The following is a 16,128-nucleotide window of genomic DNA, read 5'->3' as shown; positions in this document are numbered from 1 at the left end:
GGGGGTACACAGAGCCCCAGGCATAGAGGAGAGGAGGAAATGGGGGTACTCAGAGCCCCAGGCATAGGGGAGAGGAGGAAATGGGGGTACACAGAGCCCCAGGCATAGGGGAGAGGAGTAAATGGGGGTACACAGAGCCCCCGGCATAGGGGGTTTAATGGAAGACCCTGGTCTGGAGGGGGAAGGGGCTATGTGGATACACAAAACTCCTAGCATGAGGGAGGTGGGGGTTCCAGGGACTCCCTAAAACAGAGAGGGTTGGGAGGGGTACTCAGGGAGCTTGTGGGGGAGGAATGGAGAGATGCAAGGAGCCCGGGTGTGTGCACGGAGCTCGGCCGACAGAAGCAATAATGCCTGCATGACCCTCCTGTCTAGACAGTCTGCAAGCTCTTTGGGACAGGGATACACTTTCAGCACAATGGAGCCCCAATCTTAGTCAGCGCCACTTAGGGGCTACCATAACACACAGGATTAATTTACATAATCAGCAGAGCTTTTCATTTTAAGCAAGTTCCATTAACTTCAGTGGGACTTAGAATCATAGAATATCAGGGTTGGAAGGGACCTCAGGAGGTCATCTAGTCCAACCCCCTGCTCAAAGCAGGACCAGCACCAACTCAATCAAGAATGTGCTTAAGGCCCAGATTTTTAAAGGTATTTAGAGGCGTCGCTGTGCTCAGCCGTGCAATGCCGAACTGATTTAGAAGCTTAAGTATCATTGCCAAAAGGGATTTAGACACTCAGAAACCTCAATCCCGCCGACCATCCACCCTAAATTAGGCGCTGCACGGCTGAGCACAGACGGTCCAGGCCTTAGGTGCCAGAATGTGTGCAAAATTGCAAAAACTAGAATGAGCGTGTACTGAAAAGCCAGTTTGCAGCTTTGGTCCAGATCTGCTGAAGATATTCCCATTACACTGGCCCGCCATGGACTGTCGCTAGATGGACCTGTGACAACTACTAAAATACACGCGAAATCACTGCAGAACCCGACCAACCCAATAGCCAGCTAGGGAAGAACAGTAAACCGACGGTGGCCCAGAAAGACCAGAAAAATGAATTTTGTACATTCAGAGTTTATATTTTTAAAAGAAAATCAGATGGAAAAATCTGTCCCACTCAATGGCTGTGCGGTAGCAATCTCTCTACCACGAAGAGAACAGAACACACGCACGCACACACAGAGAGAGGCTTAATAACACTGAATTGTCATCGATTGCAATGGCCACCTCAGCTTGCTGGTCTGAAGAGAATAAACGCCCACCGAAGCACACCAAAGATCATTGAAAATGTCTGAATGGCTTTAATGTGAATCCAGTTACTTGAATGAAAAAAGTACCAGAGGAGAGCGGTGGCTTTTTTCCCCCCCTTTCTCCGTTTTTAAGAGTATTTTCTCCCCGTGTCTGTACATCTTGGCTCATCCCTGAGTCATCTTCACGGTCTCCTCCCCCGCCGCCAAAGTCAAGGTCCCTAAATGGAAAAACTAAGCATAGAGAGACAGCCTCATTGGCTAGAGAAGGTAACATCTGCTGTCGGATGCTGAATTATTCCTGCCCATAGGAAAACCACAGGGGCAGGGGGTGGATTTCTGCCAGGGACGACTTGTGGGAGGGGCACAAAGGGTCAAGTGACCCTCGCCAGGGTGAAGTGCCCCCAGCAGCCAGCCTGGGCGGGGAGAGGAGGGGGGGCAGAGATGGAAGGGAAGGGGCGGAGCTAGAACCTCTCCTGGGACACTGCCCGGTGCAATGAAGCAGCTGCCTGGGATAGCACCGGGCTGCAGTAGGCTGCCCCCAACCCAGGTTCAGCTTCTTGGGACAGTGGCCGAGCGAGCCGGAGCCGCCCCGCTCCCCATAGGCTCAGAGTTGGCTCCTGTCTCCAGAACCTGGGCCTGGGCAGATCAGGTCTCAGAGAGAACCCCCAAGCTAGCTCTGTGTCTGACACACACACACACTCGCGTGCGCATGCTCACACCCATCCAGCTGGCATGCACACGGACACGTGCCGAGGAGCACCGCGGCTCAGTTAACTCAGATCACGCCATCGTTTTACCTCTTCTCCTGGGATTTAGAGATTTTCTGTATTCATGCTGAGAGCTTTCCATACAGTCGTCTTAGGCATTTCGTCTGAGATGTTTATCTCTGAAGGATCGTCCCTGCAACAAATAGTATAGGTGTTGATTGGCTCCGGTCCAGCAAAGCACTTAAGCACGTGCTTATCTTTAAGCAGGTGAAGAGTCTGAAGTCAACGAGACTGCCCATGTGGTTAAAGTGAACCTGGGGCTTAATGCCTTGCCTGATCATTGACCTTAGGAACCAACCCACACAAGTGCTGAGCATCTACTGGGTGCACTGGGAGTTGCAAGCTCCTAAACCATTCGTGGTGATAAAAACACTTCTGCACATCATTCTAAATGGGCTGGTGTCAATATGTCAGAACTGCAGCCAGCTGTTCTCTGAGAAAGCTTCTGTGCAAAAACGTGCAAAAACGTGCGGTCCCGCCCACTGTTTGCTCACAGTTTCATTGCCCATTTAGCTAACTTGGGAGTCCTCAACACAAAGGACAAATGGATTGCTTCTTCGGACTGCGTTTGTCTGATAGGCCCAGTCTGAGAACACCAGAGAGGGCTGGTCTTGACAGTGTTTGAAACAGCCTCTTAAAACCAGCACGAAGGAATGTCGGTTACGCTCGGAAGAAGCCGAGTCTGGAGTTTTTAATCCCATATAATGAGTTTCCAGTAAGATTAAAAGCAACAGACCAGCATGCAGGTGGTGAAGTGACGGCAACATCCTTTAAAGCAGAGGACCATGTCTTGGCTGCTGATGCTGCTGGTGCTGTTCATAACACCTGGGCTGCCAGCGCCCAGGGGAGTAGTAGGTAGGAGCCACAATAATGTTACCTAGCTCACACATCACGCTTTCCCTCTGCAGATCTCCCAGCACTTGACAAAAGGAGATAATCACCATTACCCCATTTCCCAGATGGGGAATGGAATCAGTTGACCCAAGGTCAACCAGCCGGCCACTGGCAGAGCCAGGCGTAGAATTCAGGGCTCCCACATCCCAGTTCAGTGCCTGTAGGGAGCCAGGGTGGCTTCCCTCCGAACCTGAGGGTAAAGTGCCTGTCCCTCAGCCTGAGTGGGCGGGGCCAGCCCAAGCTCGCTCCACCCCCCGGAAGGGGAGGGGTGGAACAGGAAGTATAAAGGGCGGGGCCCTTAGCTCAGTTAGGGCAGCACCAGGGAGGGAGGCAGACACAGACCGTGGGCTGCTCCCTTCAGAGCCTGCTGCCACACCAGGGGAGGCCCTGGGCCAGTGGAGACCTCACCTGGAGGACGGACTGGGGTTGCCAGGACTGCCCGCTGCCGAGTACCCAGAGGAACTGGAGGAGTCGGAGGGGGAGCGGGAGCTGCCAGCAGCCGAGTACCCAGAGGAGCTGGAGGAGCCTGAGCCTGAGGGGGAGCCGGAGCTGCCAGCAGCGGAATACCCCGACGCACTCACGGGACCGGAGGGATTCGGGGAAAGCTGTCGGGTAGGAAGTAGCCCAGGGACAGAGCTGCACAGTGGTGAGTCTATGTAGCGGGACGACCCCGCTGACCCAGTGGTGGGACCCTCGTTCTGCCACTGTCAGGGCCCTGGGCTGGAGCGCAGTGGTGTAGGGTGGGCCTGCGCTCCCCTACCCGGCAGAGCCACGCCGGGACCTTTGCCGGCGCTCCCCTGCCTGAGGGGCGCGCTACTGACCCTTGCCGGCGCTCCCCTGCCTGAGGGGCGCGCTACTGACCTTTGCCGGCGCTCCCCTGCCTGAGGGGCGCGCTACTGACCTTTGCCGGCGCTCCCCTGCCTGAGGGGCGCGCTACTGACCTTTGCCGGCGCTCCCCTGCCTGAGGGGCGCGCTACTGACCTTTGCCGGCGCTCCCCTGCCTGAGGGGCGCGCTACTGACCTTTGCCGGCGCTCCCCTGCCTGAGGGGCGCGCTACTGACCTTAGCCGGCGCTCCCCTGCCTGAGGGGCGCGCTACTGACCTTAGCCGGCGCTCCCCTGCCTGAGGGGCGCGCTACAGACTCTGGCTGGCGGCCGCCCCGCCGCTAATTCCCCGCTGACGGAGGCGTGACCCAGGCCGGCCAGTGACCTCATAGCTCCCCACCGCCCCCTAGCGGGTAGGTGGGCCAACGCCGATCACAGTGCCCTAACCACGAGCAGCACTTCCTTACAAAATGTAAAGGCACCTTAGTTTTCACATCCACCACCAGGTCTTGGCTTCAATAGGTTTTCCCATGAGGAAGGGGCAGGAGCGGTGCCAGGGTTTTTGGCGCCCTAGGCGGGGGTCCTTCCAAGCTCCTGGTCGTCGTCGTCAGTTCTGCGACGGGGTGGGGGTCCTTCCGTGCTCCCAGTCTTCGGGGCACTTTGGCAGCGGGTCCCGGAGCGAGTGAAGGACCCGCCGCCGAATTGCCGCTGAAGACTCGGAGCATGGAAGGACCGCCCAGCCGCCGAATTGCCGCCGCCGACCAGGAGTGCGGAAGGACCCCAGCAAAATGCTGCCCCGCCCCCCAAATCCTGGTGCCCTAGGAGACCGCCTAGGTCACCTAAATGGAAGCACCGGCCCTGGGAAGGGGTGAGAAACCTCATATCACTTTCATTTCAGGACATGTCAGCCACTTGATTCTGCCTAACGGGGGATGCCAACAAGGAACAATGGGAAGTCTGGCTATTAAGACTCATGAAAATCCCCTTTTACACCCTTATCATTCTCCTTGTGAATAGAGCTGGTCGGAAAAAAGTCGGCAACACAGTTTTCTGTCGGAAAATGCCGTTTCGGCAAAACTGAACTTTTTCGCAAAATCGTATAGATTTTTAGGGTTGGAAATGTTGAAAGTTCCCATTTTGACATTTTCAGAACACAAAGTTGCCATTTTCATTTCAAAATTACTTTTTGTTTTGAAATTGACTTTATTTTAAAAACATTTTTAAAAATAAAAAGCGTCAAAATTGAAACAAAACATTCTGACTGATCCAACACTATTATTTTTAAAATTTCATTTCACAAGTTTGGCATTTCGTCCCAATACGGGCTGAAAAAAAATGTGAAATCTTGAAATTTTTCACAGGATGAAAAATCTGTTTTCCAACCAACTCTATTTTATTAACACATCTGCTCTCATGAGCGATTATGAGGGAGGGGAGTGGAATCAGTTCATGTTAGGAACACCACCACAGATGTCTGGAGATTTTTCTTTACACGCTTGATCTGCCTGGGGAGCGCAAAGCTATGTAACAGCCTTTGTATTTATTGGAATATGAAGGACATTTAAATATGTGGCATTAGAAGAAAGTCAACCTATTTTTTTTTTTAGTTTAGATTATAATGACTAGGGCTTGGATGTTCAAAGTGCCCAAATCTCATTGAAATTCAACTCCCTTAGCCTGCTGTGAAAATGCCAGCCTAGATCACTAATGCTGAGAAATGCCTGGGTTGATGGAAATACAGCACATCCATGAAGATACTAGTGGAGCAAAGAATGTGGCAACAAAACATTCATGCTGGGGGATTTCCTTGGTGAATTGTACCTGAAATTGTTATTTCGTCCTGGAACAGTCAAATATTTCGTTTTCCCCAATGGTAACTGCATGACAGTTGCTTCAGCAGCTTCAAGCATTTTCTGAGACTCCTGTTTTAAAAAAAACAAAACAAGTTCTCTCTCTGTTGAGGAAGAAATTAAGGGCGGTCTCAGTTGGTTATTTCTGCTGGCCAGGGTACAGATGAAGTAGAACCGTGAGAGCAAAAGCTGTTGGATCTTCCGCCCCAAGTGCAAGTGGCTTTTTTTTTACCTTGCCTTCTCTGACATAAATAAATAGCAACACGTATATTTTAAAAAAAACAACCCTACCCAAACAAAACACTCCACGGAACACGCAGCACGAGAGAATGAATTACGTGTTGTTATGTAACGCCTCTGTTCAATCTAGTAGACTGCGATTGTAAGATTTGTAACTTTTCAGTCATTGCTAGTATGATCATTAAGTTCTGTAACCTTTTGCAAACTTTGTAACTTTAGTTATTGTTAGCATAACCTTTTAAGTTCTGTAACTTTTGCAAGCTTTGTAACCTTTTCAGTTACTACTTGTATAAACCTCCAAGCTTTGCAATATTCCATCATGCAATCAGAGAGAGTGTGAACAAGGGAGTGTGTGTGGGAGATAAGGGAGTGTGAACAAAGGAGTGTATGTGGGACTGGGCGGAGAGGAACTGCAAGGAAAATAGAGCCAGGAGACAGGAGACAAGTGTGTCTGATGTAATCTGCCCTGAGAAGACAATCATGGGGTGCTGTAAAGAGAAGAACTTGGTATGCATGAAAGGAAGGAGGGCTGGAAATGCTTCTCGGTGATGGACACAGAAGGGAAACTCAGCGTACATGACAGGAGCCGCCCAGTTCCATAAAAGGAAGAAGGCATGCACACAAGCCCGCTGCTTCTTGACCTGCTCGCTGGCTGGGATCCATGACCGCAGGCGGACACACCAGATCTACTATGCTTTGGCTTCTCGGCTTCCTCTGCTGTCTCTGGTAACTCTCCGAGTGTGTGGCTGCATGTGGGAATGAATGTGATGAATGTGTGCATGCATGAATAAGCCCCATCCCTTTTCTGTTTGATCCAACAACGGCATTTAATAAAAACAATGTAACCCTGGGTTGGTCTCTAGGGAAACTGAGGTAACACATGTGCCCAGATGTTAGCCACATCGCTTAATGCCCGACTGGAAGGCACTGAGATACGACAGTGATGTGTGTGGTATAAGAACCCGTATGGTTTAGTACAGTCATACTCAGACTGAGATTCAGGAGACGCAAGTGGCTCTTCATTGTGTCTCCTCCGGCACATGATATTAAAACACGGCGTGATTTAACTATTATCCAATCTAAGTTATCCATGAATCAGGATCCTTTTGCTAGGTCATTAACCAATTGTACTTGGTCAGTCATTTTGCTGATATATATGAATTCATACTGCTGCGGCTCTTCTGGGTAATGTTGATCATTAATTTGATTCCTGAATCCCTGAGGTCTGGATAAAACTGGTATAGTACATAGTATAGCATAGTTCTGGCCCACCTAGTGTGTTGTATATCCTGCAAAACATTTCAATTTCAATGTAACTGCATTTTCCAAAGGAAAACAGTTCCGTTGAAAATGACCAGCCCTAACCCTCCTGCTTCCAAATACATTACATTGCTCTTTATTTATGGTCCTCCAGCCAGGTTTCAATCCATAAACAAAGGGTAATACTGGCAAGAGGAAATGTTCTGAGTTCATAGGCGCTGTCTAGCCCGGGACACTCAATGGATATTACCTCTTCTTCCTTGGCTTTATTTTTGGCATCATCCAGTTTTTTCTTCTTGCTTTCTGGCATGAGGTCATCAAGCCAGCTGAGCTCCCGCTTCGAGAAGCAGAAATCCATGACTTGCCGGACAAAGACCAGAGCCAGGACCTACATGGATACAAATGAACAGCTAATCAGTTCAAAGACGGCTCCGAGCCACTTTTCATACTAGAGTTCACCAGTGAAGTCGATTCGGGTCTAAACGGGTGAAATGGACCCAGTTGATTATGGTTTCACTCCATTTTCAGATTCAGAACATCTTTTGTTTTCAGGTATTATTGTATCAACCAGGCAAGGTACTAACAAGCTTCAACAGGACTTCATTTTTACAGTGGAAACCGCTTTACCAAGCTGTGGCTGCACCCTCTGTAACTCTCACTCAGCCTCCTCAACTCCTCCCCCCTCCTTCCTGTTTCCTGTCCTTTCAGACTCCCAACAGCCAGTGCTCCCGCGTCTAATAATTACAGCAGCATCTAAACATCACAGGCATGCATTAATCAACATTCTGCAAACACATTGGGCCCGATCCTCATGTACAGTGAGGCCCCTCAACAGTGCTCAGGTGATGCACAGGGGCCTTGTCTTCATTAGGGAAAAGTGTGTTTTTAAAAAGTGGTGAAATCCTAGTGTAGACAAGGCAAACGATCATTTTAGCAGGCGTTAGCTGGTTGAGTTCAACCCTGGACTCCTGCTCTGGGTTGTCCTCAAGCAGCTAACTACAACTGCCTCATCTACACGGGGATTTTGACCTGGTTAGTTCACACGTGTTAAAAATACATCTTTTTTCCCAGTTTGGACATGGACCCAGAAGCAGGCCCAATACCTGTCCAGTTAACCTAGCGAGCGTAACAAAAATGCTGCCCCAGCTCATTCCTAATGGCAGGCTTCAATGAAACCGCTCATGTGAGCAGGGGCGACTCCAGGCACCAGCACACGAAGCGCATGCCTGGGGCAGCAAGCCGCAGGGGGCAGCCTTCGGCAGCATGCCTGCAGGAGGTCCGCCGGTCCTGCGGCTTTGGCGGCAATTCAGCGGTGGGTACCTCCCGCAGGCATGCCGCCGAATCTGCATTACCAGCAGACCTCCCGCAGGCATGCCGCCGAAGGATGCCTGACTGCCGTGCTTGGGGCGGCAAAAGACATAGAGCCGCCCCTGCGTGTGAGTAAGGGATATAGACGAGGTCTTTAGGGATCTCTTCTCGTTTGCACCGCACAAAAGCACCTGAATAGGGAATTATATTGACACTCAATTTACTTTGGCATTGGAGGCTGTAGGGGAAATGAGACTCAGTAAGACCCTTACTAATTCTTGAACAAAACCGCCAATCACACCCTAAAGCAGACGACTGGTGTCTATCGATACAAACCATCCAGCTAGTAAAGAACAAGAGCTTTACCATCATGGGAAAGACGATGGCAGCAGGAGACACTTTGATGGCCCAGAGTGAAACAAGGCACATCAGCTGGATCACGGTGAAGAGATGTACTTTTCGCAAGGGGACGTGCCGTAAGTAGATAAAGTCGGGCTGGTGTTTTGCCGGCATTCCAAACAGCTTCAGGCGATCGAAGAACTGAAAAGACCACGTACAGAGGAGGTTCTGATTACACAGAATTTCAAATGCTGGCCGAGATTTGCATTCAGTAGTTTAAGTTATTAACAGGAAGGGAAATAAAAGAGTCTCCTTTAAAATAACAATCTAGTAGGATGTTGAAAATATGCAAACCAGCGTGAGTCTTTGTCCCCCCCAGTGGCTAGATCACGTGTAGTGGTTTGTGATTCTACTACTGCCTGTAAGCTAATGGACAAGGTAATAACACCACCATATTACTCTTATACAGCACTTTCCATCAGCAGATCTCAGAACACTTTACACATGGGGAAACTGAGGCACGGGGTGGGCAATGGCTTGCCTAACATCATCCAGACGGCCAGCGCCAGGAATAGAACCTAGGTTTTGGGAGTCCTAATTCAGTGCGCCATCTATTGCCACACTATCTGGCATACAGCCTTGCGTTACAAAATTACATACCTGAATTCCTCTGAGTGAAGAAACGCCCATGTAAAGGAACACACCATAAAGCACTGGCATCGGGATAAACTGCAAAGAGAACGTAAGTATTAAAGATAATCCCGTCAACAGTCAATAACAGCCATTTATCTAAGTCTCGCCCATCATTAAGGCTGACATTTTCCATGCTTCAGCTCTGTTTCAGAATGACTTTTTGGGGAAAGTTACATCAAAAACGATTCGGTCGTTTCCGAGAACGAGGTTAGAGGAAAGTAGGTTCTTTTGCCAATGTTCAGAAGTACTTATCTCAACGCTGCTGCACTCCGTGACATTAAAGAAAAGCCATCCCCATAGTTCACTGTGACGATCATGCTTCATCTTAGCCCACAGATGATGTTTTGGGGTGAAAACTTGTAAGAAAGTCTGTGCGGCCACTATGGAAGGGTTAGCCTTTATGAAAGCAGTGCATGCTGGGAACCACAGTCAATTGTAACTGGAAGACCAGCAACTGGATGTGGTACTGGTCTGAATATGCTTGATTTCATCCAGTTTTAAAAATTAAAAAAGGGATGAGTCTGGCCCTGGCTGGAAGAAAAGAGGAGTTTGTGGCACATGCTCATGTGCTCCAGGATGATGGCCTAGACATGACCCGAGTCCAGACTCTGACTCCATGTCTTCATTCAGTTTTAAATCAGTTCCACAGAGGGAAATCCATCCAGGCAGGCGCTCCCCTCCTCAGCACTCCGGGTCTTATGGCTTGCACACACATCCCCGTCATCGACACATGCAAATGAGAGGGCTCCTGTGTGCAAAACCTACAGCCAGGCACATGAATCATAGAACAGCAGGCTTGGAAGGGACATCAGGAGGTCATCTAGTCCAAGCCCCTGCTCAAAGCAGGACCAATCCCCAGACAATTAAATTCACATTCACATGTGGCGCAGGCATGAAAAACACAGGCATAGAAATATACACGCACAAACAGAAGGCCCATTTGGACAACCTGGCTGTATGGGTCTGCCACTTTGTCCATTAGCCCTCTTTAAGGGCATGTTTTCACTACATAAAGCGATGTGTTCTTAACTCGGGCTAGCTTGCTCAGGTTAAAATAGCAGCGAATACACAGCAACTCGGCTTTTAACTCAGGTTGGTAGCTCGAGATAAAGTCTATGGGGAGACTGAGGTTGAACACAAGCTGCTAACGTGAATGAACAGCTGAGTAGACATGTCTTCACTGCTGTTTTAACCAGGGTTAGCTAACCTGAAAACATACCTTTTTTTTTTTTTTTTTTTTTTTGCTTCAGTGAAGACATACTCTAAGATGGAAGCCAGTTCTGAGGAAGTGAGTAGGGTAAGCTGCCACCTCTTATGATAATGCTCCTTGTAATATTTCTTATCACATTATCCCTGGAAATAGGAACCTGGGAGTTGCCAGACTGAATCAGACCTGAGGTCCATCTAATGGGTACCAGATGCACCAGAGGAAGTGCAAAGACCCAGCAATAGGCAAATGTGGGATAATCTGCCCTCCCCTGAAGTCTCACCTTAATAATTAATAGTTAGAGACTGGCTTAAACCCTGCAGCACAGGATTCTTTATCTCTTTTTACCCCTTGAATTATGTGTTATAACTATGGATATTATTGATATCCATATAAATGTCCAATCCCGCTTTGAATCTTATTAAGTTCTTGGCCCCAGCAACATCATGTGGCAGTGAGTTCCACAGTTCAATCACAATATTTCTCCATATATTTATTGTCCCAATGAACTTTGGGTACTTTGTGTTCTGTTACCTTTAACACAGCAGTCATGAAGACGGAACAGCCCATAAGCACAAAGATCATGAGGCCAGTGACTCTTTGCTCTCGTATCCCGAGAAATTTCGGTTGTTCTCCCGGAGCTGAGCAGCCAGACTCTAGTTTAAGGCTGTTCACATGGGTGATGGATAGAACAGTCGCAGCGACAAACCAGGGCAGCCCCATCACGGAGCACACCCCAAGCATTATTGCTACCATCAGAAGGTCCAGGTGGTAGCCACATCCTTTCTGCAAGAAAACAGAATCCAGTGAGACAGGACACAAGGTTCCCCCAAAGGGATGTTCTTTGAAAACAGATTCATGGGTTGAAATCCTGGTTCACGTTAATGGCAGTTTTGCCATTGACTTCAATAGAGCCAGGATTTCACCCGTAGATATTAAGGCCGGAAGTGACTGTTATGATTAGCTAGTCTAATCTGCACAACACAGGCCATTCACAGAATTTCACTCAGTTATTCCATATTTTGAAGTTGAGCTGGAGCACAGATTTCAGAAACACAAACTAAACCTTGATGTACGACGCACAAGTTCGGTTTTGTCATTAAATGCCATGTAACGATCTCAAAAACACCAATATTAATACAAGAAATAAAGAAGCACTGAGTTATTTGTGCTCATAAGAATTCTTTCAGAAACAGAGAATTCATCATTTTTATCCAGAAAAGTTCCAGCAGGAAGATTTTATGCTTTAATAAAGCGCCTTGGAAAACTAACATCCTTCAAGTCTATAATTGTCCAGTCGTGTAGAAGTTAACTTTTAAGTAGAGTTTGGTGGGAAAACATTTTAATTCTTTGATAAAAATGAAAAACACTCAAGTTTGTTGACATTGTTCTTGAAAAACTGTCCAAAAAAATCTCTTTAGCTTTTGGAAACTGAAAACCAGTAACAAAAATTAGGCTTTTTTAATATGAAAACCTGGAAATTATCAACAAAACCAGATTTTTTTTTTGGTAGAAATTTCCATTTAATCAGAAAGCTATTTTTCATCAGAAAAATTTCAACCGGTTTTATTTTTAATCAACTAAGAGAAAGCTATAGTATGAGTTGCTTTGTGGTGTGTCAAACTAATTAATTCCCCAGTCACTGATGGTAATACAAACCTCTCCTTGATATTTTGGTTTTAGGCTAATTTATTTGTTTGGAAGATTATTGGCCGAATTCTCGGTTGCTCTGCTCCATGTGTAGTCATTTAGGGCCTAATTCAGGAAAGCAATTAAGCAATTGCTTAAAGTTAAGCATGTGCTTAAGTCAGGGCCTTGCAAGGTGAGTGCAAAGCTCCGATGTGGAAGAATGTTACGCTCACTTTGCACGGGGGGTAAATGACGCAAGGTTCAGAGTAATGGAGAATCAGGTCTCTTCATCCACTCCTAAAACACTGTTACCTTGAGTTTATGCTCCTTTCTGTTTATGATAACAGCAGTGATTTGCTGGTCCATGAATATCAAGATGGTGCAGAGGAGAGCTGGGATGAGAGCTGCTAACACCGTCCACCAGGGATTGGGGCCTATCGGGCTAATAATCCACCCACGGTCATCTCTTGTCGGCTACGGCAAAATACACACACACAGCATAATAAAAGCCATTTATTGAAGCAATTGTACCATCCATTCTCAGTCATCTTTCTATCTATGTACTTATCCGGCTCCCATCTCCACAGTACCTGAGGGCCTCAGTCTTGAATGTATTTATACTCACAACACCCCTGCAAGTTAGGGCAGTGCTACTGTCCTCATTTTACAGATGGGGAACATGTTACTAAAGAGAACATTTTCTAAAGCTTCCAAAGGATTTAGGAGCCTATGTCCATTTTTTCCCAAAGTAAAATATCCCATTGATTTAGGCTCCTAAGATCCTTGAAGGAGTATGCCTTACTCTCATTGATTTCAATGGGAGTTAAGTGCTTAAGTATCTTTAAGGATCTAGGCCTAAGTGCCTAAATCACTTCTAAAAACAGAACAACCCCCAAGCCACTCGGGGGCTTTTGAAAATTCCACCCTGAGAGTTGAAGAGGCTTTCCAAGGTCACCCAGGGATACAGTGACAAAATCAGGACAGAGCTCACATCTCCTGAGTCCCACTCCTCACTGTTTCAAGCATGAGATCCCACAGCTAGGAATTGGAACCAGGAGTCCTGTCTCTCGCTGCTTTAATCACTAATCCATACTCCCCATCCAGAAATGGGAATAGAACCCAGGAGTCCTGACTTCTAGTCTGCCATCCTCCATCCACTAAAGCATGCTGCCTTTCACAACATACAATGTCATTACAAATGTGGATTGTTCAGTGAACCCAAATCTGTTACACCATTTGCTTACCTTGAAGACACCGGGAACCTGTAGCTTTGGTGATGGGACTCCAATTAAGAAATCAAAAGTCACCATAGTGACAATAGTTAAGAAAACAGCAAAGTCACTTATCATGGCTCGTACCTGGTATGAGAAATTAAAGAAGCATTTGGCATTAGTAAGGCTGCGAGTTTGTCACGGAGGTCATGGAAATCCGATTCCGTGACTTTCTGGGACCTCCGTGGCTTCTGCTGGAGTAGAATCATAGAGTCATAGAATATCAGGGTTGGAAGGGACCTCAGGAGGTCATCTAGTCCAACCCCCTGCTCAAAGGTAGTCTCGGACCACATGCCGCCTCCCCAGCAGCAGCAGGAGTTTGGGTGCATGTGGGAGGGGGCTAAGGGTTGGGGCACAGGACGGGGTGAGGGCTCTGGGTGGCACTTACCTTGGGGGGCTCTCCAGAAGCGGCGACATGTCCCTCCCTCAGCTCCTACCTCCACGTGCTGCCTCTGCCCACAGGCACTGCCCCACAGCTCCCATTGGCTGTGGTTCCTGGCCAATGGGAGCGGCGGAGCCAGCGCTAGGGGCAGTGCACGGAGCTAGGAACTGAGGGAAGGACATGTCACCACTTCCGGGGAGCCGCGAGGAGCCGGGTGGGAAGCCTAGGGTGACCAGATAAGAGGAAGAAAATATCGGGATACTGTGGGGGAGGGTTGCCAGCGGAGAAAAACAAAAAGCGGAGTGCTGCGAAATATTGGGACAGGGACACAGGACAAACACCTAAATATCGGGACAGTCCCGATTTTATCGGGAGGTCTGGTCACCCTAGGGAAGCCTGCCAGCCCTGCCAACCCCGAGCTCAGCTCCAGTGGGGGTCCTGGGCTGCTCTCCCCCGAGCACCAGTGGCGCCCCCGGGCCGACCCCCCATTAAGATTTAGTCAGGGGTATACAGTACAAGTCATGGACAGGTCATGGGCTGTGAATTTTTGTTTACTGCCCATGATCTGTTCATTACTTTTACTAAAAATACCCATGACTAAAGTGTAGCCTTAGGCATTAGTAAACTGTCAAAACAAAACAATGAACAGTCCAGTCAAAGGCAAATGATCTTCCCATTGAAATTCTTTCCCTTTTTATTGTTAAACGTAATGTTAATTTTTAGCAAACAGCCAGATTCAAACATACTTTTTAATACAAGATTCTACCATTCAGAATTGTTTTTAAATCCCTGGATTCTTCCCTTTAGGAACAGATCAATACCTATAGTCAATTCCAATAGTTCTATTACTTTATCCATATCACTGCATTCTCAATTTAACAATATTGGTGTTAGTCCAAATTGTTCAGGTGCCTGGGAGTGCATGCAATGGGGTTTGTGGGCACTGGCAGTATTCCACATTGTGGGCACTGGCTAGATTTCACTAGACTATTTGAATTTTGATATGCTGCCATGATGCTTCATGGGAGATGTAGTTCAGGTGCCTCAATCTCCCATTCTCCTCTATAGTCTGGGCTCCCACCTCAAACTACATCTCCCAGGATGCACTCTGATCTTCCCTCTTGTAAGGGGAGGCAGTGTATCATGGGAGTCCTTGGCCATGGTGCATCATGGGTGATGTAGCCTACCTGGGAAACCCAGACCATAGTGGAGGATGGGGACATGAAAGCAATGAACTATAGTTCTCATGAAGGACCATGGCAAAATTTATGACCAGTCCTAATTTCCTCTCAGCCTTGGAATTTATAGCAATATACACTAATAAAAGCTACCATGAAATACTGGTCTTTCAGGAAAGAGAGGGTTGGCAGTTAGCCACCATTTTCTACCTACTTTTGTTGGGAAATAGTGGCTGGTTTTAAACATCTTCAGTGCGCCGGACATGATGAAGGTGGTGAAGAAGAGAATGCAAGACCAGAAGAGGACATCTGGCGTGTAGGGGCCATGGTGCCCACAGGCGGGTCCAGTAAATTCTCCATGCATTTTCCGACATTCCTGGAGAAACAGGTAATCAAGACAGCACCATAAACACACACAATGCCCGTGATACACCACAAATGTGACGTGACATCTCAAAAAAGAGGCTCTTTAACGGCCTTTGTATCTGTATAGTCTGAAGACAGCATTCAGAGCTAAATCCTGCTATTCTTACATAGGCCAAACTCCCACTGACTACGATGCGCCTTTGGCTGACAGCGTATGGCTTTAATATGCATTAGGTGGCAACATGTAGAAATGATCAGAAGGGCTGTGATGATTCATGGATATTAACACCCTCTTGTTACAAGTGTTGGTTGCTAACTTTTTTCATTCATAGATTTGAAGCCCTGAAGAGACATTTAGATCATCTAGTAAGACCTCTGATCCTCTAACTCTGAACTTGACAGGAGTAAACTATTAGTTACTTAAACTGCAATCACTTAATAGATGAGAGTCATCGCTTGGGGTCATGTTTTCAAAAGTGTTCATTACACTATGGTTCCTGTCATGACACGTAGGCAGGGCTGGTGCAAGGAAGTTTTGCACCCTAGGCGAAACTTTCACCTTTCACCCCCCCCCCCCCCCCCCCCCCTCCCTTCCCCCCCCCCCCCCCCCCCCCCCCCCCCCCCTACCCCCCCCCCCCCCCCCCCCCCCCCGCCCCCCCCCCCCCCCCC

The 16,128-nt window shown here is 48.0% G+C and overlaps 1 protein-coding gene across 1 annotated transcript in view; it reads right to left on the bottom strand.

Moving 5' to 3' along the window:
* Positions 1-1,279: 1,279 nt before the first annotated feature.
* Positions 1,280-16,128, bottom strand: part of SLC4A8 (solute carrier family 4 member 8) — a 42,851-nt gene continuing 28,002 nt past the window's right edge. The window contains exons 14-23 of the mRNA XM_034792841.1: positions 15,308-15,469; positions 13,507-13,620; positions 12,575-12,736; positions 11,168-11,419; positions 9,394-9,462; positions 8,761-8,934; positions 7,337-7,474; positions 5,558-5,658; positions 2,050-2,152; positions 1,280-1,483 (exon numbers count right to left, since the gene is read on the bottom strand). Coding sequence (XP_034648732.1) covers positions 2,065-2,152; positions 5,558-5,658; positions 7,337-7,474; positions 8,761-8,934; positions 9,394-9,462; positions 11,168-11,419; positions 12,575-12,736; positions 13,507-13,620; positions 15,308-15,469 — 1,260 coding nt within the window. The 3' untranslated portion in view covers positions 1,280-1,483; positions 2,050-2,064. The remainder of the gene's footprint in view (positions 1,484-2,049; positions 2,153-5,557; positions 5,659-7,336; positions 7,475-8,760; positions 8,935-9,393; positions 9,463-11,167; positions 11,420-12,574; positions 12,737-13,506; positions 13,621-15,307; positions 15,470-16,128) is intronic.

This window comes from Trachemys scripta, chromosome 16, assembly GCF_013100865.1.
Source record: "Trachemys scripta elegans isolate TJP31775 chromosome 16, CAS_Tse_1.0, whole genome shotgun sequence".
NCBI lineage: Eukaryota > Metazoa > Chordata > Testudines > Emydidae > Trachemys > Trachemys scripta.
This window is presented reverse-complemented; position numbering and strand designations above follow the sequence as displayed.